Consider the following 24,469-nt stretch of genomic DNA (forward strand, 5'->3'; position numbering starts at 1 on the left):
TAGGTGTTTTTGCTAAAAGTAAAAACCCTAATAAGGGTTAGGTCAAGGAGTATCTAGGGTTTGTAACTAGAACCCTAGAAATACACTTTTGAGAAATCATGGAAACCCTAGATTAACAGGATTGACATCATGCTCTTGTCTTTGTATATTTTGCTTGGTTGTACTTGCTAATGAGAATTGCAGGCACATAATGAAGGTTGTCAAAATTATGGAAGCAAGATGAGAAGGATGGAAGAACAAAGTAAAGCAAGATTTGTGCTTGATGATAACTTAAAAAAGGGAGTTGTAAGGACCCTGATGATATTGAAGCTTCCAGCTGATGAGTTCATTCCATGAACACATTGATGACTGAAAGCTGAAGCAAAACCTTGTTGCAATATGAAGATAGAACATGCAAAGGAATATTGACTACAAAGGGAGAAAATAGAAGAATTTGACATGACACTATGACCAAAGGATATTAGATTTTGGCATCTAAAATTGATGACCTACTTGGATATGACTTTGCTCCCTGGTAGGACATATTGCAAAGACATGTGAAGAGGCTAGAAGGAGAGTATGCTAAATGATGTTGTACTTATAGTTACTTGATTTGATTTGAAAGCACATGGATTGAGGTAAAAGCACCTTTGATGACTTGGAATAACATAAAAGATATTGAAAAACTTATATGGTTCTTTGAAGAATACGAGGCAAAACTTTGTTATGGAAGGCATGTGCTAGCAGCTGGGAGAAAGCTCAACTCCTTGAAGATAAAAAAAATGAACCATTTGATGGCAATGTTGTTTGATGATTGACAAGATCCAAGAAGCTCGAAATCTGATATGATGTGATGCTATTAGGAGCCAAGAAACCCTGTCATGAAAATATAATGAGAAAGAATCTAACTGAAGCTCTGGAATGATGTAATGTGAAAAAGGAGCCCTATAGCTACAACTATATCTCCACAGAAGAACAAGTAGTTGATGTATTGACGAAGTACGACACCAGCTAAGGATTGTAATGATGTCACCCTAATTGAGAGGGTGTAAGAAATCTCCTCTATGTTCGAGGAGTAAGGACCTCCTCCCTAATTGAGAGCAATGGTGGACACCATATTCTCCATCTATGTCATGCACTAGACGAGGACTAATCATTGTACCTCTAGTGTATCACAGTGGGAGGGAGAATGGAGGATTGGATAAGCATCTCAGATTGGTACTCCCTGAGAATTGGAATCCAAGATAGGAAGTAGTCCCACAGACCGACACTCCCTTGAGGATTGGACAGGGTAACCAAGATAAGAGTGGTTGAAGAGGACTGATATTCTTTGAGTATTAGGAATCCAAGATAAGAATAGTCCTGGAAGGACATACATGGTGAACATCGGGATGGGGTATGTACTATGAGAGGCTATGGTGGTGTCCATGTGTGTGCCTCTCAGCATTGTGCTCTATTGTTGTAGAGAGTTAGAGCTTCTTAGTCAAAAGGCCTCACTATGTTACTATTTGACAATGTTGATCTTGATGTTAATGCTTAAAAGATGGCTTACTAATCCAACTCTTCTTATGAGAATATTTTAATTTGAGAAGCATCCTTGTACCGGTTATGAATTCCTCCCTAGTTAAGAGTTAGTGTTAGAAAATGTAACTAGGTTCGTTTTCATAAGGATCTTTGTACTTGTATCATTGTATATTTTATATAGAAGAAAAAAAAAGAAAAATAACTTTTATTATTATTATTTTATTAGATAAGCATGTTCTTCATGCTTCTAGGATTTGTTGAGTCAAAGTTCTATTTGGACTTCTTGTAAAGGAAAAAAAAAAAAAAAAAACTTTAATATGTAATTTGCGTCAAAAACCCTTAAAGATGTCAAGTCGCCCCTGCCGCAAAAGAGCTTAATACTTTGTTTTGATCTAGTTTGACTTTGGAGACCTTGGCTTGTTTGAGGGAAGTTCACAAGCAATTATTAATATTAAGGAGAATTTGAATTAATAGCTGCCCTACTGCATTCTCCAACAAGGTCTTCAATTGCTTTCAGGAGCTCAAGGCTCTATTGGAGAAGGTGACAATTAGGAAGATCCAGACTCTTTGATTAGACAATGGAGGAGAGTACACTAGCAAGGAGTTCCAAGAGTTCAGTACTAAGGCAGGAATTAGGAGAGGTTGGATGGTTCCTTACAACCCACAACAAAATAGGGTTGTTAAGAGGAAGAACTGATCAATTTCAAAGGCAGCAAGATCTATGTGGTATGACTAGGATCTCCCACACTATTTACGGGAAGAAGCATGTAGTACCACTATTTATATTTAGAATAGAGTCCCACATAGAGCGCTTGGCAAGATGACTCAAGATGATTCAGGACTCGTGATCTATTTTCTATGTATGGAGGTGTGGCAGGCGAATGGCGAGATTTTCCTTGGACAAGGGAAATACTACATAGAGATCCTGAGGAGATTTGGGATGGAGGATTGCAGAGTCATGTCTACTCCCATGATCACGAATTGGAGGAAGATAGATGCATCCAAGGAAAAGGATGTGGACCCCACCTTGCGTAGACAGTTGATATGCTCTTTCATGTATCTGGTCAAAACTAGGAAAGACATATCCTATGCAGTAAACTCTCTCATTCAATTTATGGTGGAACCAAAGAGAGTGCATTGAATAGCGACAAAACATGCATTGAGGTATTTGCGTGGCACATTCAAGTATTGGATTAGATATGCTCGAGGTGATGGTGTCAAGTTGGTTGGCTATACTGATGTGGACTGGGCAGGTAACACAGTTGATCGGAAAAGCACTTCGAGGTGCTGCATCAGAATAGGATCAGGAGTTGTTTCTTTGTATAGCAGGAAGCAAATGTCCGTAGCACTTAGTTCAGTCGAGGCAGAGTACATAGCAGCAAGCATGGCTACATGTGAGGCCATTTGGCTTCAGAAGCAGCTAGTAGCCTTGTGTGGTCAAAGGATAAAGACTATAGTGATACATTGTAGCAATCAGAGTTTCATCAGTTGTCAGAGAATCTGGTGTTTCATGACAGGTCCAAGCATATAGACATCAGATACCATTTCATCAAGGATTATGTGCGGCATAGGATTGTCAAGCTACAATATATACCTATAGATGAGTAAGTAGCAGATATTATGTCGAAGACTTTAGGGAAGGCAAGGTTCTTCTTCTGAATAAGTTGGGTGTTATGCACCAAGGAAGTGTTAGGAAAGTGTGTGCACAAATAATAATGCCCCCACAATGTACCATAATACTCCATCAACAATCCTGCACTCGCATCTCCAGTGTAAAGAAAATTCCAACTAATAGTTACTAATATTTATGCATCTAATATCAGGATATGGGTAAAATCCATAACACTACATGGGCAACCTACGTAGGCAAGGTCTTCAACTAGATAAAATTGTTAGTTAGTGTAGCTTGGGCAGGTGTTCTAGTCTCAAATTGTGTCTATGAGGCTAAGGAACACATTTTATCCAATACCCAAAAAAGGTTTCGCAAGAAAATGCCTTGATTAGATTTAATTAAGCAGTTAACTAATTTTCATAAGTCTAAGCTTAATTAATCAGTATTACTTGGGAGAATTTGATTTTCCTCTAGAGACTTCCGAAAAAGTCACTTGATGGGGTCAGGATGATCTTAGCCATCGATTGTGATTAGATCGTGGTCGTTGATTTATCAATGAGAGATTATAAGAGGAAATCAAAGGCATTTGGAGAGCACATCGAGACAGAGTTGCAGTGCTAGCAAGGGCGTAGAGGCAACGTAGAGACATCAGCAACAGGGGTTTCATTAGAGACTACTGAAGAGATTCTTAATAGAGATTTATAGGGAGAATTGGAGATCGATTTTTTCTGCAAAGAGACGCCAATTTTCTAGCAGTGTGACTTCCCTCCAGCAGGGGGTGTGAATTACCCTAGTAGGCAATGTGAATTGCTCAAAGAGGGAGAAATTTCGAAGCAAGGAATTTGCACAGGAGAGATCGATTTGCACAAGAGGATCAATTTGTTGGTCGAGGTCAAGGTTTTCCAGTGCAAGCCGAGATAATTTTCCCAGCCAATGCAAGTTTCCAGGAGGGCCAAGTTTATCTACTTTGCCGCACCTGTGAACCGAGGTTAGGGAAACTAGCAGAAGTGACCAGAAAAATTTTCTGGAGGTTTTCCATTCGATAGCAACTAGCTGTAATAACTTTGTTGAATAATTAATAATTAAAACCCTCATCTATTGCATTGGTTTTCCCTTCGGGGTTTTTACAAGGACATTTGTCCAAAAATATTGGTGTCCATTATTTGTGTGTGTATGTATAATTTTCTCAGTTCATGTGATTATTTGTTTTTTCAGTGAAGTTGCAGTTGTGTTTTATTCAATATTTTCTGTAAGTTAATTGCAGAATAATAACCAGTAATTGTAACGGAATTTAAAATTTCACGTATCTCACGTTATATAAAGGGGTAATAGGACCATCAAGGGCAGACCCTCAAAAGGAGAGTACAACTCATGCAAAAATTGAATCAAAGGACAATCCTTGGGGTTCATCCCATGATTATGATCTTGATGATTACCTAGTAATGAATTACTAGATTAGTTTGATCACTTTCAGATTCTACAGGCCATTTAGAGCCTCAATATTTATGCATAATGTCTGAAGAGTCAAAACATTAATTTTACATATCTCAAAACATATAGCTTATGCATCATAATGTGAGTTTGCCTATTTGCACCTTTACATGCAATGCAAATCAGCAAGCTTGCATATTTGGTGTCTAATTTTTCATACTTACATCGATATGTATGATTGATTATTTTCAAATTTTGCAAGTTGACTTGAAATCAAAGAAATAATTTTGAGTGAACTCCAAGTCAAAGGCCTCATTGTTAAAATTGGCAACTAGGGCCAAACTCCATGTGGGTCATCTTATTTATGGCAGATGATATTTTTCTTGGACTCCTCTCATCGAGAGGTGTAGGATAGACCTAAAGATCATCTGATTCCGATAAGTATTCATGGAGATATGAATTTATTTGTGTTATGGGACAATTCGTCAAGGTCGGCCAGCAACTAAACTGCCCCCACTTGTGCTCCACGTTTTGGTATAAATACAAGTGCTTTGCAAGTCATTTGTACACACAACTCTCTTGAGATTTTTTCTTCTCCACTTGTTTTGGGTTTTAGTGGAAAGAAGAATCTCTAAGGGATAAACATTGTCCTAGAGGATGCTCTAAACACAGTCCTAGATGATGCCCTAGCAACTCTACGCATGACCTAGATATAGGACGCAGTCAGCCCTAATCCAATACGCTATCAAGGAAGATGCAGTCATATTGTGAGGAAGACAGCCCTAATCCAATACGTTGTCAAGGAAGATGCAGTCATATTGTGAAGAAGACAGCCCTAATCCTCTACGCTGTCAAGGAAGACAGCCCTCATCTAATACGTTGTCCTAAGGGTGACCCTAACCGCAGTTATGGAGATGCCCTAAATACGCAGCCATGGAAATGAAGGCAGAAACCCTAGCCGCAAGTCTAAGGAGAAGAGATGCCCTAAACTTAGTTGCTATGCTGCCTAATGGAGATGGCACCTAAACGTTGTCTTAGAAGAAGTGCTCTACACATGGAATACCCTTGTTGTCATGAAAGGAAAATCCCTCATCCTATACGCAGTCATGAAAGGAATACCCTTGCTGTCATGGAAGGAATGCTCTCACACGCTGAGATAAAGAAGCCACACCTTCAACTATCCTTAACGCTGTTCTAAATAAGGATTCTCTATCTACTGTTTGGATTATGATAGATCCAAGTCTTATGATGAATGTTGTAACATTATAGACAGTATAGTAGGATGTATAGTGCAACTTAGTGTACACAGGAGCAGCAATGAGTACATGATGTACAATGCAGCATAGTGCACATAGGAGCAGCAATGAGTACATGTTGTATAGTGCAACATAGTGCACACAGGTACATGATGTACAGTGCACACAGTAGTGGTGATGGTGCAACATGGTGTAGATCAGTGTTGTTGGACATTGGTGCAGCAATGGGACAGCATGGTAATGATGGGCATATAGCAACAACGAGAATACATACAGCAGCAGGATGATGAGGTGTTACAGCATGCATTTGGGTGCAGCATAGTGCAATGAAGAGCTCAGCATAGTGCAGCATGAGGAGATGCAATACAGTGATGGGTACAATCATGATTAGTGAAGCATGATGAAATGCAGCATAGTGATGATGGGTGCAGCATGGTGCAACACAGTGAGGTGCAGCATGATGATGAGGTGCAGCACAATGATAGGTGCAGCTTGGTGATGGAGTCACCTTGGAGAATCAATTGAAGCAACATGTCTTCAACTGAGTTCAGCTATCTCATGTATCATCTTCTTAGAGATTATCTATGCTCCTATTTAGATAAGTCAAAGTGTTGACTTCTGTTGCATACGTACTATCTCTCCTTCTCTCTACTGAACTATTGAAGAACATACAAGAAGAATTGATCAAGGGTTTCCCCACATTGGGGTTTGTCCCTGGCTAGTGCCACATCTTGTGTGCTCTTGTCTTGGCTTGTCATCTGTGATTTATGTTTATGTTCCGTTTGCAATTTACTATTATGCTGATGTGATTGCTAATCTGGAAAAAATATTGAGCTAACTGTGAAAGTTTATATAAATTGCTCTAAGCATAGAACATACCTAAAATTAACACTCATTAAGTTTGACGACTTTAATTCATACGGTGTAGCTTTGTATATTAATTGAATTAAGCTACACCTTTAATATGTAGAAATGGTCACAAACCACCACCCAAATAAGAATACAACTGGCATTGTAGACAAAGAATGCCATCAGTGTATACATTAACAGCTACAGCTTATTTACTCCTGGCAGCTAATGAGCAAACATACTTAGCAAACTGCCATAGTATTCTCCTCTACTTAAAGCTGAATGCAAAGCAGCAGTTGGAGAGCAGTTTGGTTAGGGAGTGTAGGAATTTACAGGGTAAGTTCCACAGAGAGAATACCAAAAAGGACACCGCTCACAACCAGATCTCAAATCAATACACCAGTATTTTTGACGTGGTTAAAACCCTCAGAGTGCAAGGAGGGAAACAGTCCACGGCCTGTCCCAACGTGGGTACTACAGGCAATTTATTAATCAAAGAATGAAAATTTACATAAGCTTCTCTCATGCACGGATTACCCGAACAATGACCCTCCATGCGCTTTAAATAGAACTCATGGACCAATCGGGTGTCAAGCCACGGATCAAGTGTCGGTAATACCGAGGTGAGAGTGAACCGTCGGATCACTACATATCGTGACCGTCGGATTGTAAGTTACAAAATGTACAACGGTAAAGAAACACACTTTACCTAACTCTAACCTAACTCTATACTAGACCAAGTTGAACTTAACTATATCCTATGTGTCGGAATATCCTAACATCCCCCCTTAAGAACAACTTGGGATAGGATTGAAGGATTTACAAATATGACACAATAGGAGAAGGAAGGAGGCACTAGAGCCTATCCCCCCTTAGTGACAACTTCCTGAACTCCAAGCATATATCGAAGTTTAGTGAACTTCGCCTCTGTGAGAGCCTTTGTGAAGATGTCTGCAACCTGATCATCTGTTGGACAATATTGCACTTCAAGAACATGGTCATGAATGAGCTTTCTGATGAAGTGCATGTGTAGTTCAATGTGTTTGCTGCGCTGATGCTGGACTGGATCTTTGCATAGCTGAATGGCACTTTGATTATCACACCAAAGTGTGGTTGGATGCTGCTGCTCAAAGCCAAACTCTGATAGGATCTGACGAAGCCACAAGGCTTCCTTACTAGCTTCCACGGCACCACGATACTCTGCTTCTGCTGACGAAAGAGAAATGGCAGCCTGTTTCTTACAAGCCCATGTAATAGGTCCTGAACCAAGAGTGAAGACATAACCGGCAGTAGACTTCCGATCATCAAGGTCACCAGCCCAATCAGAATCAGTGAAACCAACTAACAGAGGAGCTGCTTTGGCACTGTAATGAATCCCAAACTGTACTGTACCTCGAACATAACGAAGTATTCTTTTAGCTGCTTTCCAATGACTTTCACGGGGGTTTTGCATAAAACGAGCAACAAGGCCAACAGCAAAGGAAAGATCAGGACGAGTATGGGTTAAATACAAGAGTTTTCCGACAAGTTGACGGTATAAGGTAGCATCAACTTCAGGAGAAGTACAAGAGACTGAAAGTTTGACTCCAGACTGAAAGGGAGAAGGGGCTGGCTTACAGTCTTCCATGTGAAAATGACGAAGAATATCACAAGCATACTTGGACTGGGAAAGGAAAATACCCTCTTGGGATTGCAAGACTTGAAGACCGAGAAAATAGTGTAAGTGTCCTAAGTCTGTCATTTCAAATTTCTTTTTAAGGCTGGACTTCACATGGTTTATAAGGTTGGGATCACTACCAGTAAGAATAAGATCATCAACATAAAGAACAAGGATGATAAGAGAGTTGCCCACTTTCTTGGTGTAGACAGTATTGTCAGAATGACACCTAGAAAAGCCAGATTCTAAAAGAAAGCTATCCATTTTGGCATACCAAGCCCGAGGAGCTTGCTTGAGGCCATAAAGGGATTTCTTAAGTCGACAAACAAGGCTGGAGTCTGTTTGTATGAAGCCAATGGGTTGTTCCATATAGATTTCTTCCTGCAAGTCCCCATGCAAGAAGGCAGATTTAACATCCATTTGATGGACTTCCCATTTTAAAGAGGCAGCAAGGGAAAGAACAAGGCGGATAGAGTTCATTTTGGCAACTGGAGAGAAGGTTTCAGTGTAGTCAATGCCTTCAACCTGTGAAAAGCCCTTAGCAACTAGACGAGCTTTATGTTTATCAACTTTCCCATCTGGTCCATACTTGGTTCTGTAAACCCATTTACATCTAACAAGTTTGCGTCCCTTTGGTAGAGGAACAAGATCCCATGTATCATTTGTCATCAATGAATGATATTCTTCATTCATAGCTGCTTCCCAATGTGGATGGCCTGAAGCTTCTGCAAAAGTGTCAGGATCATGATTTACTGGAGCTTGAGCCAGTAAAGAAGAGGCTCTTTCAAACTGAGAACGTGTACGTCGCTGATCTGTAGGATCACCGGCAAGATCACCTGCTGCATCCCGAGTAGCACGGACCCATCTTGGAAGTTGAGGATCCTGAGAAGGTGGGGGAGGATTATCATCCTCGCTTTCATCATCAGAAGAAGAAATGTTTTCAAAGATAGAAGAGATAGGAAGAGGTGGCACATCCGCCGGACTAGGCTCGCAGGCCGATTTATTTTCATCAAATTTTACATCTCTTCTAATGATAACATTTTTGGACTTAAATGGAATAAGTCTATAACCTTTTACATCTTCAGAATATCCAACAAAAGTACATTTCTCACTCTTAGGTTCTAAAGCTTTATGCTTTTCATCTGGAATATGGGCCCATGCTTCACTTCCAAACACACGAAAGTGACTTACATCTGGTTTAATGGAACTCCAAGCTTCTTCTGGAGTGATATTCTCTAGAACCTTAGTAGGAGTGCGATTGATTATATAATTTGCACAATTAATTGCTTCGGCCCAAAAACTAAGACTGAGTCCTTTAGATTGCAGCATACAATTAGCCATTTCCTTTAAGGTGCGATTTTTCCTTTCAGCTACACCATTTTGTTGTGGAGTGTATGGAACAGTATGTTGCATTTGAATTCCATTTTCGGTGCAAAAGTTGATGAATGTGTTTTTAACATATTCTCCACCATTATCAGTTCTTAGCTTAAGAATTTGATGTCCAGATTGTTTTTCAACAAATGCTTTGAAGGCCAAAAAAGTGTAAATACTTCGCTCTTGAGTTTTAAGAAGTATACCCAAGTGCGTCTGGAGAAATCATCAATGAAAGTTAAGAAGTACTTGCAGCCAGAGAATGAAGCAACAGGAAGAGGACCACATAAATCACTGTGCACAAGCTGTAAAGGGGCTGAGGCGTGCCAAGAGGCACGTTTGTCAAAACTGTCCCGATGATGTTTTCCGAGTACACATCCGGAACAAACACCATCTTTGCAAGATACCATAGGAAGACCTGTCACCATATTTTCTTTACATAGATGCTGAAGGGAGCGATAGTTTAAGTGACCAAACCGCTCATGCCAAAGTTTGCTCACTTCATCATTATGAGCAACAAATACTGAGGGAAGATGGGATGACCCAAAGTTGTGAAACTTATACAACCTTTTGGAATCATCAGCAAGACCAGTAGCTAGAATCTGTTTAGGATCTTTTAGATCCTTGATTACAACATCATGAGGTGAAAATTCAACAATTTTACCTTCACCTGAATGAGTTATCTGATAGACAGATAGAAGGTTGCAGGATAAGTTTGGAACACATAATACATCATTGAACTGACCATTGTCTAGATGAACAGTTCCAGTCCCTACAACATTAAGAGATCTATCATCACCAATATATATATTTTTGGTGTTACAATCATTTAAAGAAGAAAACATGGCTTGGTTTTTGGCCATGTGACAAGAGGCTCCAGAATCAATGAGCCACTCATGAGAATGAGAAGAAGAAGAAGATACATTTAATGCATAACCAGACTGAGATGATTGACGATGACATGCAGAAAGTGCCGTTCCGGAAGTTGAAGTTGAAGTAGGCTCCAGATGGATGTTATGTTTCTTCATTGCGGCTTCCAAGGCTTCCATCTTCTTAAAGCATTTAGATTCTAAGTGGCCATCTCGATTACAAAAGTTACAATGTCTATCAGTCTTCTTCCATTTGTTTTTATTGGTCTTATCATTTTGCTGAAATGATCTTTCATTTTGAGGCTGAGATGGTTTAGGACCATTCTTTTGAGGATATGACTTCTTAGGATTCTTTGAATTTGGGTGCTGCTGGGCGGCTAACGCTTTCGTGGAAGAGTTTCCAAGATTAAGAAGACCAAGGTGTAAGAGTTTTTCTTGTTCTCTTATTAAGGAATCACAAAAGGAGTCAAAGGAAGGGGCCTTGTATTCTTGTCCTTGACAAATGAAAGCTTCCCTTGTAGAATGGAAAGTGGAAACAAATACAGAGTAGGCTGGTCCTAACTTAGTAAGGATGGAATAAATAAGGTTACCATCATCTTTCTTAACTTTAACACCTTCCAAGAGATATCTAAGGGTCTTGAATTTGGACAAGAAATCTTCAATGCAAGAAAAATTATTAGGATCCAAAGTAAGCAGCTCATTTTCAAGTTGATGGGATCTAATTTCATTTTTAATCCCAAAAACTTTAGCAAGTTTTTCTAATGCTTCATGAGGAGTCTCAAGTCCTGCAATGTGGAATCTAAGATCAGGAGAAATAGACATCCCTATCAAACCACGTGCTTGATCTTGTCTATTTTCCCATTTTGCCGCCTTGTCTTCATCTGTTGGTTTCTTCTCTTGGTTTGTGGCTATTCTGAAGAGACCTTTACTTCTAAGTAAATCTTCCATGTATTCTACCCATTGGAAGTAGTTAGTGCTGTCAAGAATGACTTGGCATGGACTTTCCATTTTTTTTTTAAAAAACTGAAGCTGAAGATGCTGAAAGTAAGTGTTCCAACGGATAGATCTCGAAAAAATAGGCGGTTTTAAAAAAAACGGCTCTGAAAAAGGCTTCCGGATGAAGAAGTTATGGCTTTTTGAAAAAAAATTGTTGACGTTGCCGGCAAAGTGCGCGAATGTGCGGGAATGAAAAAAAATCCGCCCCCACAAAATGGAGACTTGAACCCAAGACCTCTACTCTCTAAAAATAGCTTTGAACCAATTGATCTATACAAAAAATTTGAGAGAGAGAGAGAGAGAGAGAGGGGGGGGGGCCTCGGTTTGCGTGCTTGCCTTGAGAAAGCTCTTTTTCCCTACAAAACACAAAACACAAAACCCAACACGAATATGCAAAGAAAAACGAACCTTGCGGCTCGAAGTTAGCTTTAGCCAAAAAACTAGAAATTTTAAAAAAAAATCTCAAGGTTAGCTTTAGCCGAAAAACTAAATATTTTTCTCAATGTTTCTGATTTTTCGAGATCACACTAAGGTGCAGGGAAAAGAGCATACGCATGAGAAAAATCCTTCCTTTCTGTTTCTGATTTGCCCAGATCGCACAGAGTCGCAGGGCAAAGAGCATACGCAGAAATGAAAGGTATAGATCCGGTTAAAAAAAAGGCTAAATAAACTGAGACCGAAATAAGCAGAGAGAAATTAACAGTAAACTGCAAAAAAACACTGTATACCTCCCGATCTGAAAAATGACGCAGCTAGGGCTACCGGAAACCTTTTCGCGTGAAACGAAAGGGGTTCCTCACTGGAACAGATGCTCCGAACGCAACAGAGCAGTCCTCTCGGCCCAAAAGCAGTCAGAAACAACAGATCTAGGAAACGACAGCCGCATGCAGTTCTACCGGCTTCAGATTTGGATCACCAACGGACGCGGCCCTCAAATAGCTCTGATACCATGTAGGAATTTACAGGGTAAGTTCCACAGAGAGAATACCAAAAAGGACACCGCTCACAACCAGATCTCAAATCAATACACCAGTATTTTTGACGTAGTTAAAACCCTCAGAGTGCAAGGAGGGAAACAGTCCACGGCCTGTCCCAACGTGGGTACTACAGGCAATTTATTAATCAAAGAATGAAAATTTACATAAGCTTCTCTCATGCACGGATTACCCGAACAATGACCCTCCATGCGCTTTAAATAGAACTCATGGACCAATCGGGTGTCAAGCCACGGATCAAGTGTCGGTAATACCGAGGTGAGAGTGAACCGTCGGATCACTACATATCGTGACCGTCGGATTGTAAGTTACAAAATGTACAACGGTAAAGAAACACACTTTACCTAACTCTAACCTAACTCTATACTAGACCAAGTTGAACTTAACTATATCCTATGTGTCGGAATATCCTAACAGGGAGAGTACTCAACAATTAATACTTACATTCAGTGCATTCAACAACATTGTTTTGTAACAACCAAAGCACAATTTATGTTATAAAAAATCAATAATTATACTAAAAAAAACGTTGAGGTGCAATGTCATGTTATTAAAGAGCATATGCAAAACATGGTGAAAGCATGTATCTATTTCAAATCTGATGATCAGCTTGCAGATATAGCCACAAAGACATTGAGCATGGAGAAATTTGAATATTTTAGAGATATGTTGTGTGTTCGGGAAAACAAAATAATGATTAACCTAGAGTGCTGAAAGTAATGCTCATTTTATTCATAAATCATGCAGAGACAAACTTTGGAAGGATATTTTAATTGAAATACAAGAATGATTTGTAAACCAAATTTAGTTTAATTGAAATCCAATGATGACTTTAAACTAAAACTTAAGACTCCTACATACGAAAAATTAAAGTCAAGGTTTTGTTAATAAATGTGTGTATGCTTGTTAAAAAGTGTAGTTGGCTGTTCTACTTACAATTTTAATAGAAAATATATTTATGCCTCTCTGCTATTGTTGACTTTCTGTCACGTTGTAAACAATTCCCATCAGATCAACATAGGTTGTAGACTTGTGATTTCTCTAGCATGCTCTTGCAGACCATGCCATTTTGTAGTCCTGCCTAATATCACAACCTTGCCTTGCACTGCATTCTTGCCTTCCAGTCTTTGCAAGCACTGTGATCATGCCTTGCAATCTTCACAGATTCCAAAATTGTCTTGCGATCTCACATGTTGCAACCTTATATGCATGACGCCACAATCTCATCTTACGATGTTGCATCATTATCTTGTGACATGCAGTAACTTTGTCTTGCAATCTTATAACACGTCATGTTACACATGAATCCAGTGCAACTATATCTTGCACGTTTTGCAACATCAAAACATTTTGCTACAGGGCTTGGTTGGTTTGCAACCTCAACATCTAGTTCCTGACTACACTGCAACCCTGCCTTATATCAACTGAATTCACTAAAAACCCACCTTATGGTTGTTGACAACACTACTACCTTGCCTTTTGGCTTCACTGCAACTTGCCTCATGGTATTGATTTTTGCAAGTTGGACTCCACAAGTCTTGGCCTTGGGGCACCAAAAGTTCTTAATGTGAATTGTTCTCTCGAAAACATAACAAGCTAAAATTGGATATGAACATGCAATATTGATTGAACACAAATTAGCAAAATATATTCACCAATTAAATAAAAATGCAAAGGAATTTCTGGACATCTTTACAAGGAAATGTTTGCATTACAATGTAGTTTAGTACAACAGCAGTGAAAATTGGGCAACATTTAATATCCTTCAAACAACACATTATTGGATAGTGTTATTTTAAGAGAAATTTTGGGACAAATTCAATTATACTTGTAGTTATATAAATTGTTTTACCTGGCAAACTTGTATACTGCATTTTCCATACAAAATCTTGGACACCAGTACAGACTCTGCCTGTAAAACAACACACCAGCTTAAAATGTAACAAGCTCACCATGAAAACCGAATCTCTTCAATGATTCCAATCAAAAGACATTATTTGAATGCTATAAAATAATTTTCAACAAAGAAAGCTTAGAAGCAAACATATGCAAAAGGAAAAGTAATGAAATTTAGTAAAGCTTCACAATATAATAATATTAAGGACAAGGTCACAGGGTTCGCCAAACATGAACCTTCGGGTTCAAAGTCCGGCAAACCTCAAACGAAGTATAAATTCGGCCCAGGTTTGATTCAGGTTCGATTGCTATTCAGGTGTTCGGTTCAACCTCATTTGTTGCTTCAATAGTGTAAAATGAAATGCATAAAATCTGTGCTTGAACCTCCAGATGTTGAATGTGCCGTTCAGTGTTGAGCGTATATTACCATCGATTTTTAAATGGCTACCCAACAAAAACCTCCAAATAGCCATCAAAATGTTACCTTCGTGATTCGTCTAACATATATGACTCTGGGTTTTCAAGATATTTTTCAATAGCATGAAACAAATGCATAAAATTTTCCATCGGAATTCCAGCCGCTAAATGTGTCGATTACCCCCTTGCTGCATATGACCATCAACTTTCAAATGGAGGTAGAACAAAAACCTACAGATAGCAGTTAGATATTACCTTCATGACTCGTCCAGCACAAATCACTCTGTTCTTTTTCAATGGTGGTTCAACAAAACCATAAAATGTGCCCATGCAACAAAATGTGCTCTCAGACTACTATTCTAAGTTATTAATCAAACCACCAATTTCCACTTCCAATTTAAATACGAAATAGTTAAATAATTAAGAGTTATTTTAATAAAAAATAATTATATCTATATAATATTATATTTAATTTCTTTTACTGGTTTCCCTTTGTTGGCGAAACCTGAAGCGGATAGACAGAGGTTATTATCGAGACAGAACCTCATTCGAATTTCGAACCTTATTAGAAAATTCTAATTTGAATCAAACTTAATTGATGTCGATCTCAAATTCAAACCTGAACCATGTGACATCGATAAAAGATGGTGAGATTGGAAAACAACTCAAAATCAAGGTATGGATGGAAAATAGCAAAGCTGTAAACAATGGAACGCAACAATAGAGCACAAGATGGAAATAGTCGTGGAATTATTTGATAACAACGGCAATTAATGAAAACTTGAAAGAACAACAAAACAGTAACACCCAAGCGCACAGCATTATGTGTTACAGTTTTGTAGGAGAAACAGATTAATAAAGTTCTTAAACATTGAATGCCCTTGTCATGACAGTATTGATGCAAGTGATGGTAGATATGATCATTCAATGTCATCACTATGGTTACACAAAAGGTATGAAAATTCAAGTAATCTAAATAAAATAAAAAATAAACAATTGTGTGAATTGAAAATTGGAAGACCTACAAATAATATGATTTAGAGTAGTCAATCAAACTGAAATTTAGTAGTCCGCATCATCACCATGTTCAAAAGCAAAAGTTGGAAGACAACTTTTAAAATTGGCAAGTTATATATGGAAAGGAATAGAAAATACCAGTGTTTTTAAAACCGGAACCGGTGACCGAACCGGTCCACCTAGCTAACCGGTTTACCGACCGGAACCGGTCTAACCGGGACTGGTTTGGTCTAAACGAACCGGTTTTTAAAAAATACATTAAATAATTAATTTCTAATGAAACAAAACTATTTTTAAGATGTAAAACCATGATTCCAAGCCAATAGAGACAAAATATGCAAAGTTTGCTCATTTATATACCATGCAAAGGTGAATATATCAAAATGGCACCGAGTGCAATACATATCATCGACAAAATAGCAAAATACATAAGAAATGAGGCTCTAAATGGCCTATAAAGTCCAAAAACAATGCTGCAAGCTATGAGGCCATTGGCCTACTACAAGTCTACAATGTACACATGATCAATCATCAAGTCCATCACCACTACTAGACACAGGATCATCATCAGGAGCTACATAGACATCATCTGGTTCAGAGTCTAAGGATGCCTCAGCACAAGTCAGAGTAAGGTCTGAGTTACCTATGTGTTTGAGACTAAGTCGTGAAAGAAGTTCAAAGCCAGATCTCTGTAATATTGTTGTGTAATCTGAACTCTCCTAAAAGGGCCTAATCTAGGCCTTGTTGCAGATATTTTCTAGCAGAACTTGATCAAGATATTTAAAACATATTGATGACACCTTGTTGATGGACTGACGCCAGCAACCTGTGGAATAAAAGGTTCAATCACAAAGCGAAGATGCATGACAAGAATTTATTATACAGGAAAGAAGTAATGAATTAGTCATGAGAATGCAGACCTACAAAAAGATCATTGAAACAAAGCCAGAAATCAAAGTCCAAAACATATTAAAGAAGGCCCGTCGTGAAGTTTACAAACAGATTTTGAATTGCACTGTCAAGTACCTCATTTCTCTTTGAGATTTATTTTGTGCTTTTTTGAAATACAAATCATTTCATAGTTTGAAGGACTCTAAGATCTCCATGCAAAAGACATTACAATGATGGGTAGCTCAGCATCTCATAACTCACAGCCATAAATGAGTCTAACAAAATTATAAGTCTGCAAATGAAAGGTATGCATCATGGCTTGATTTACCCATAGTGACCTTAATCAATATTAAAGATTTTGCTTTGGCATCATTCTTAAAAAATTTCAAGGCTTGGAATAAAAGACATGTATCAAGAGGTTGATTTCACAAGAATATGATCAGTCAGATCATAGAACTGTCAATCTTGTTGAAGATTGGCAGCTTCGGTCAGAATTTCGTTAGCAAATTAATGGAGAAACTTAATATTTATGACTTTGGCCAAGTCAGCCTCGTAGAAGACAAGTTGGCCCCACATTTCTGACCAGCATTGACTATCTTGATTGACTTGTCCATAAACCGGCCGGTTTAGGACAAAACCGGCCGGTTAGCAATAAACCGGCCGGTTTTGACCTAAACCGGCCGGTTTTTACCGGTTAGGTCTATTTTCTGGGCAAATGAGGCTTCTAACCGGGTTTTTTCACCGGTTCTGACCGGTGAGCCTCCCAACCGGCCGGTTAGGCCGGTAACCGGTCAGACCGGAACGGTTTTTAAAACTATGGAAAATACATGAAACAAATACAAATACCCAACAAATAATGTTGAGCGAAACTTCTAGGAACCTGGCGTTTCGGACCGTACCCGTACCCAAAACTCTGAAACTCTGCCAAAACTCGACCTTCATGTAATCATCTATGAGAGTTAATATAGACATGGTTTTCATTCCAAATTGTCATCTATGGATCTTACTTCTATTTTATCTTGCAAGATAATGTGTTAATCACTTATTTATACATTTCTTTATATATATTTATACCTATATAGCGATTTGGTTGACGTTTCCATTTTTGGGAGGTGACATTTCCAAACGTACCCATTTCGGAAACTTCGAAATGTTTCAGCACTTTGTGCAACTTAGCCAACATATTATATATGATACAAAAAATCAGAAATATTAAAAAATTGTATCAAAGATTATTTAAAATTGCTAGATGTGAACACACGCAAAACAACACACTTGCCCTTGTGTATATATTGTTGTATTTTTGTATTGAGGCAGGTTATAATGATACAATCTAAATGTAAATTTTTGTGTAGCATCGGGACTCGGGAGGTATTTCCACATGCCAAGAGGCCTCCTACGTCAGCCGCACCATGGAAGGGTGTCCCTTGGGATAAATGCACCCAGTCGACTTGTATACAATGTACATACACATGATGTGACACTTCATTTGTCTCACTCACTCATCATTTATATTATATAGAAGACACTTGTGGAAGCAGAAAAAGGATGAAATGGCTGACGTTTGGACTTGGTTTTGGCACAGATTTCTAGACATTTTATTGTAAACCTTGCTGAAGAATAATTTCTCCTAGAAGAAGAGTTGCTGAGTTTTCTCCCAAGCTTGGGTTTCCCAAGGAAAATTTGTTGTCTCTAATTTGCATGGATCTCTTTATGATTTTATTTGTTTCTACTGTTTTCACTGCATTATTGTTAAAATTTTGTTAATAATTGCTTAATGATATCAGTGCCATAAGAAGAATAAATTGAATATAATTCGAAGTAATTATCAGATCAGAAAATTAGTTTCTATTGTGTTTATTATAGAAAATTCAACACTTAAGAGTAACACAAATAATGATATAACAGTTTACTGAATATGGTTCTAGCGTACACTATAGAATTAATTGTGTTTTCTTGACCATTAATTCACACTGGCCTTAAACCAAGCTTCAGATTACATTTTAATCTTGTAAACAGTGCTAGCAGAGAGAACACCAACAAAATCCATATTCCTAGAACTCAATCAGACTTCATCAAAGCCCACTTATGTGAGAAATATGATAGTTGGACAAAACCTTGAACAGCATTAAATTGTAAACCCTAAACTTATGTTTACATTACTTCACTTCTCAAGATAATAACCAGAATGAAAAAGTCAAATTATTGATAAACAAACAAGATCAAGCAAACCTACTCAATCCCACAAAATCAAGATTTGGTGAAAATTCTCACGGGCTTGACCAAACAGTTACCATAAGCACTTTTCTGCATGAACTAAAAGTTACAACTTTCACATTTTCTAGGGCATCACTAGTAATTTCTTTCCACAAATGATCTCAAGGAAATCTATTTGTTTAGAATCGTCCATCTGTTTTACACCAGCATCTGACCATCTATTCCATCTATTTAAATGTCATGTTATCTGAAATCTCAAATAAGCTTTCACAACTTCTAAAACCTATCATTAACATATGTTTAAATGCACCAAAACAACATCTAAACTTCTATAAGCTATGTTCCCACCAGCCTAAATTGGGTATCGTGTCTACATCTGATTTGTCTTGAGTGTGCAAGTGCATCAGCTCATATGGTCTCAGGTTAAATCTTGCATTGAATTGCCTATTGCAGATGGATCTGTTTCCATCTCCCAAAGAAGCAGCCAAATATGACACCATAATTGGAGCGTGTTTCCAAAAGGTGGAAATGAAACCACCAACCACTGTAGATTTACGAAATATTATTGTCCATTTCTATTGCAGAGAATTGTTGTGCCATTGTTCACTCACTGTCTCTATACTAGTGCTCTAAATATCAAGTCTGTACATCAAGAAAGTTGGTGGTCATATAGAGTTCTCCATGTGATTAAAGGTGAAAGTAGAACTGATAAATAAACCATGTCAACAAGGAGAATCAACCTCTTCCATTGTCAAATCTAAATTTTATTATTATTTTAACCTTTTTATTTTGAATTTTTCATCTCCTTTTTAAAACATGTAATCTTGTATCTTGTAACCTCCCAAAGTGCACTGAATGATAAAAAGCCATAATCCAAAAGGTGCAACTCAAAGGGCAACCATTAGGAGGCCACCACTATCACCTCAATAACCTATCGTCTTCACTTTAGACCTGTTGACTTTTCAAGTGCAATAGATACAAGCACAGATTTCTAAAATACTGATAATTAATTCCAAATTCTAATGATGTAGATCTTCTTTAAACAATTCCAGTTTATCATTAAGCAATTACACTTCAGAAATTCAACCATAAAAACATAAGGACAGTACAAATCACAATGCACAAAGAAAACACAAGATTTACCCTGGGAAAACCCACTTAGGGGTAAACCCCAGCAAACTTTTCCTTAGAGAAATTCTTCAATTCAACAAGAGATACAACTAATGTTGCTAGTCAACTATGAGGCCAAACTGACCAACAATTCTTATGGCCAAACCAGATCAACAGCCCTCAAGTCAAGCTTCCCAATCTGTTCAACAACTCGCTCTGATATGATCTACCCTGGGCCGAATTTCAGCCTCCAGAATATGCCCAGAAAACATGGCCTTCCAGAATTTGGGCCTGCCCAGAAACTGCCTAGAATTTCAGCCTGCCCGAGAAGTCACACATTCGAGGTCTAGGGAAATAGACGCAAGTTAGAGAGAGAGATAAGATCTTTGTCCTTTTAGTCCTTGTTCTTCTTGTCCTTCGCTTGGATGACCAAAAAATGTCTTTCTTTCTAGAGCTTGAATGGTGCCTTTGTGGAGTTAGTCGAATGTCTCTATATAGTGATATGCCTATCTAGAATGGGTGTGTCTCTTCACTGGGCCAACTTGACTTGAGGAAGGGCTGACTTAACTAGTTTGGAGCCAAAAATTCAAAATTTAGATTTTGAAATTTTCTCTTTTAAATCCGACATGAAGAACATGTCTTATAATAAGAATTTCAAGGACTAAATAATCAAAATGGCATGAAGAACATGTCTTACAAATTCTTTATACATTACAAGGGCTAAAATATAAATTATGAAGACCAACCATAGCTACAATATTCAGCAAGGCCCACTCGTCCAACTCAAGGGGGTATCCCTATTAGGATTACTAAGGAAAAGCAATGTGGCATGAAGCGAAGAGAGAGTAGCCGTAGGAAAGCATAGCTCTAACATTGTTAGGGTTTTAAAATAGGTGATGGAAGCAATTAGAGATAAATGGCAAATCTAGTAAGGGAAATGGAGTCAAGTTGAATCAAAGAGGCTTATGTAGGCATGAGGAAACCCTCTTAAAAAGAGTCTATTTCATTCAAAGATTAGACTATGATATTGGAACCAAAGCGCGAAAATAATCCCTTACTGAATCAAGATCAAGGCCCAACAAAAAGGGATCCTCGTCAAAACAACCTGCACTAAAAAGATCAACTATAGCTTGAGAGCCTTACTTCTTGCTAGTGTTCCAAAATGGATAGACAAAGCAAGGAACCAAATAATTACAAAACCAACAAAGGAGGAAGGAGAGGAATTACCCTAGAACATATTCCCTCCAATGGTAGAAAATTCCCTTCAATAGAACAATCAAGTTAGCTTGTAGATGGCTTGAATATATCACCATTAATATTTATGCACCAAATAAGAACCAAGAAAGAGAAGCTTTAAGAATTGACAACAATCAATCACAAAGAAAGAAACCTTTACACAACCATATGCTCCAAGAAAGATGTGTCAATTGATCTCCAAGGAGTGGAAGCTTCAAAAATCCAACCATGAGTGAAAATAAGTAAGGAAATACTCTTTATAATAGAGTCTAGCATCATCATATTACTTCAAGTGCATCTTCCATCAAGAATTGTGAAGGTGAACTTGTAACCTTTTCCCATTCTAAAAAATAAAAGATAAAGTAAGAATAAAGTCAAGATGCATAGTCTTTAGAAAAGTCTTGCATGACCTCAAAACCATAAATTCCAATCTAATTTTTCAATTTATTTGTAACAGACATGATCTTGATAATAAAAAAGCCTTAGTATTGGCTACACCGCATTTTACTAGTTGCATTGTGTCTATTTCTTCATGCTTTCTCTCACCTTTAGTTATAAATCATGATTTATCTCCTCAAGCAACATCTCCTTGTCAACAAAACTTTCCAATCCTTTGACACAACTGGTACCTTCACTTTGCTAACCTCTAATAAAATCCTCCTTGTTATCCCCTATCCTCTTCCATTTTGGTCTCCTAACCCAATGGTGGCCTCCAGGCATCGTCGTGTGCTTCTCAAATTTATCTTATGTGGTTCATAACTACATCCACAACACAACGCCAAATCCAAATTTTTAACTAAGAAACTATTGAGAAATCTAGGGGTAGCTAGATTAGGTGATTTCTCTTTTCTTTGATAACTGCTTGTGGTATATTTTTACTTTTACTTGAATAGCTTCTTCTTTCACTTGATTATTATTAGTGTTTTCTTCATCAAACAGCTACCAAACAATAAAGAAAAATAAGACAAAGGACACAATATATAGGCGATCAGCCAAGGCCCAAACCTCCCCAACTAAGAGGAAAACCCACAATAATTATTCTCTTCTTATAGAACTTCAATTGACAAATTTCAAGACCTAGACCCTTGACCAAGACTCCTCCAAGACCAAGTCAACCTTCCTTCTTGATTTTGCATAACTTCCAGGAACAAACTTTGACCTTCTAGCAACTTCTTCAGCAACTTCCACCTCCAGCAACAAAATCTGCAACTTTGACCTAGTACATTCACAGTTTCGACCTTGATGCAGATTCACAGCTTCGACCTTGCAGCTCCATAGCTTCGACCTAAAAGCAGCTTCACAGTTTAGATCTATAGGCAATGTCACAACTTCGACCTAGAAGCAGCTTCACATCTTCGACCTTGCATCTTCACAGCTTTGACCTAGAAGCAACTTCACATCTTCGACCTTGCAACTTCAAAGCTTCGACCTAGAAGCTGCTTCACAACTTCGACTTTGCAACTTCACAGCTTCGACTTAGAAGTAGCTTCATAGCTTTGATCCAGTTTAAGAATTTCGTCTTGCCCAGTGACTGTAGAAACCCTAAAAAACGAGAGAGAGAGAGAGAGAGAGACCCAAAACTTTGATCTTGTTCTTCTTCTTCTTCGTCCTCTTCCAGCTTCTATCTTGAGGAGATCGAATTTGCTTGAGTGTATCCAAATGAGGTCGAGTTCCTTATTATATATAGGCTTTTGAGGGGCATGAATTGCTATCTTTAGGCCGACTTGTCCTTTCATGTGGGCCGACCTAATATTTGTGCCATGACGAGGTCTTGGAGGGTCTTTTGACTCTATTTTGACTCAAATAAATTTTCTTTACAATATGTAACATGCCCAAATGGGTCTTCAATACATGAAAATGACTTAATGACTTTATGACAAACCTAGAAGCACTCAATGGGTGCTTGACCTAAAAGTAAATTTCCTTTGAGCATGAAACCCATGCCTCAAGAACAACAATAGTAAATTTATTTTCCCCTTTTCGTTAAATACATAAAATCATGATTACATATGTCATTATGAAGACGGCACCTAGTTACATATTTCAACACTCCCTCTTAACTAGGGAGATATTCATAATCCATACAAGGTACTCGAACATTCTCAATCTGAAGAATTCTCATAAGAAGAGTTGGATTGGTAACCCATCTGTTTAGCATCATATCTTCCAGCATTGTCACATAGCAAGGCCTTGACTAATAACTCTATCTTTGAATGGGGTGGCTTCCTTCTTTTCATAAACGCTTGATACAAAGTTGCCCCATTCCTTCATAGTGCATTGAGCACAGTGATCATTTCCTTATCAGTCATTATTTTCCCCAACTCTTGCAGTTGTTCTTATATTTATGACACCCTGATAAAGTATGAGGCTATTCCTTCTTCCTTTGTTTGACACTTAAACCCTTACCATGATCAATAACCTCATTTTCTATGAGGATTAAATTTGTCCTCTTTTTTCATGCAAGATAGTACCCAACCAATTTGTTGCTTTCCTTGCAAAATGAAGTCATTTTGACAGATTTAAATATACATTCAACTCGATGCCTTCTTGATCAACAATCTATACACCAACCAATGGCTACCAAAAACAATCTACTCCACCAAGAACACACAAGAAAAAACAATAAGCAATAAATAATAAAATGAAAATGTTGTAGGTAAAAAATTATAATAATTATATGTACAACCCTAAAACATAGCCAACCTACCGATGAGCCCAACATTCCATCAATGTGTTCTTTCTATACGTTATATATGCTCCAGCCTCCCAGAAAAATGGTGCTCCATCTTTGCACTTCTAAATTTAAGCACGGCCTCCACAAAATGATTTGTTTACACAAACACCCATTGCCACATTCATTGTCTAGGAAATCTCAATACTTATATTTTTGGCGTATCACCATCTCAAACAAGAAATCGAGGCATTTTGTCTATTGCAAATGCCCACTATAAGTGGTTGCACCCTTCTCTAACTAACATCTATGAAAAGAAAATTATTTATGTTCATGTTAATCTCTCTTCGGACCTCCATGTGGGCACTTTACCTCTACAATTACATCAATCCTTCATTAGAACTCTACAATGACAGTTGAACCAACCTACTTGCTCCATTTGTCTATCGAGAGATTTTACTATTAGGCATGAATT

At 38.0% G+C, this 24,469-nt stretch overlaps 1 protein-coding gene across 1 annotated transcript in view; it reads right to left on the reverse strand.

The window, feature by feature from the left end:
* LOC149260950 (proline-, glutamic acid/leucine-rich protein) overlaps positions 1–24,469 on the reverse strand; it is a 319,977-nt gene that overhangs the window by 153,267 nt on the left and 142,241 nt on the right. The window contains exon 7 of the mRNA XM_089421448.1: positions 14,392–14,451. Coding sequence (XP_089277574.1) covers positions 14,392–14,451 — 60 coding nt within the window. The remainder of the gene's footprint in view (positions 1–14,391; positions 14,452–24,469) is intronic.

This window comes from Pinus tabuliformis, chromosome 6 (assembly GCF_031772625.1).
Source record: "Pinus tabuliformis cultivar Carrire ecotype Pingquan chromosome 6, CPIR1, whole genome shotgun sequence".
Classification (NCBI taxonomy): domain Eukaryota; kingdom Viridiplantae; phylum Streptophyta; class Pinopsida; order Pinales; family Pinaceae; genus Pinus; species Pinus tabuliformis.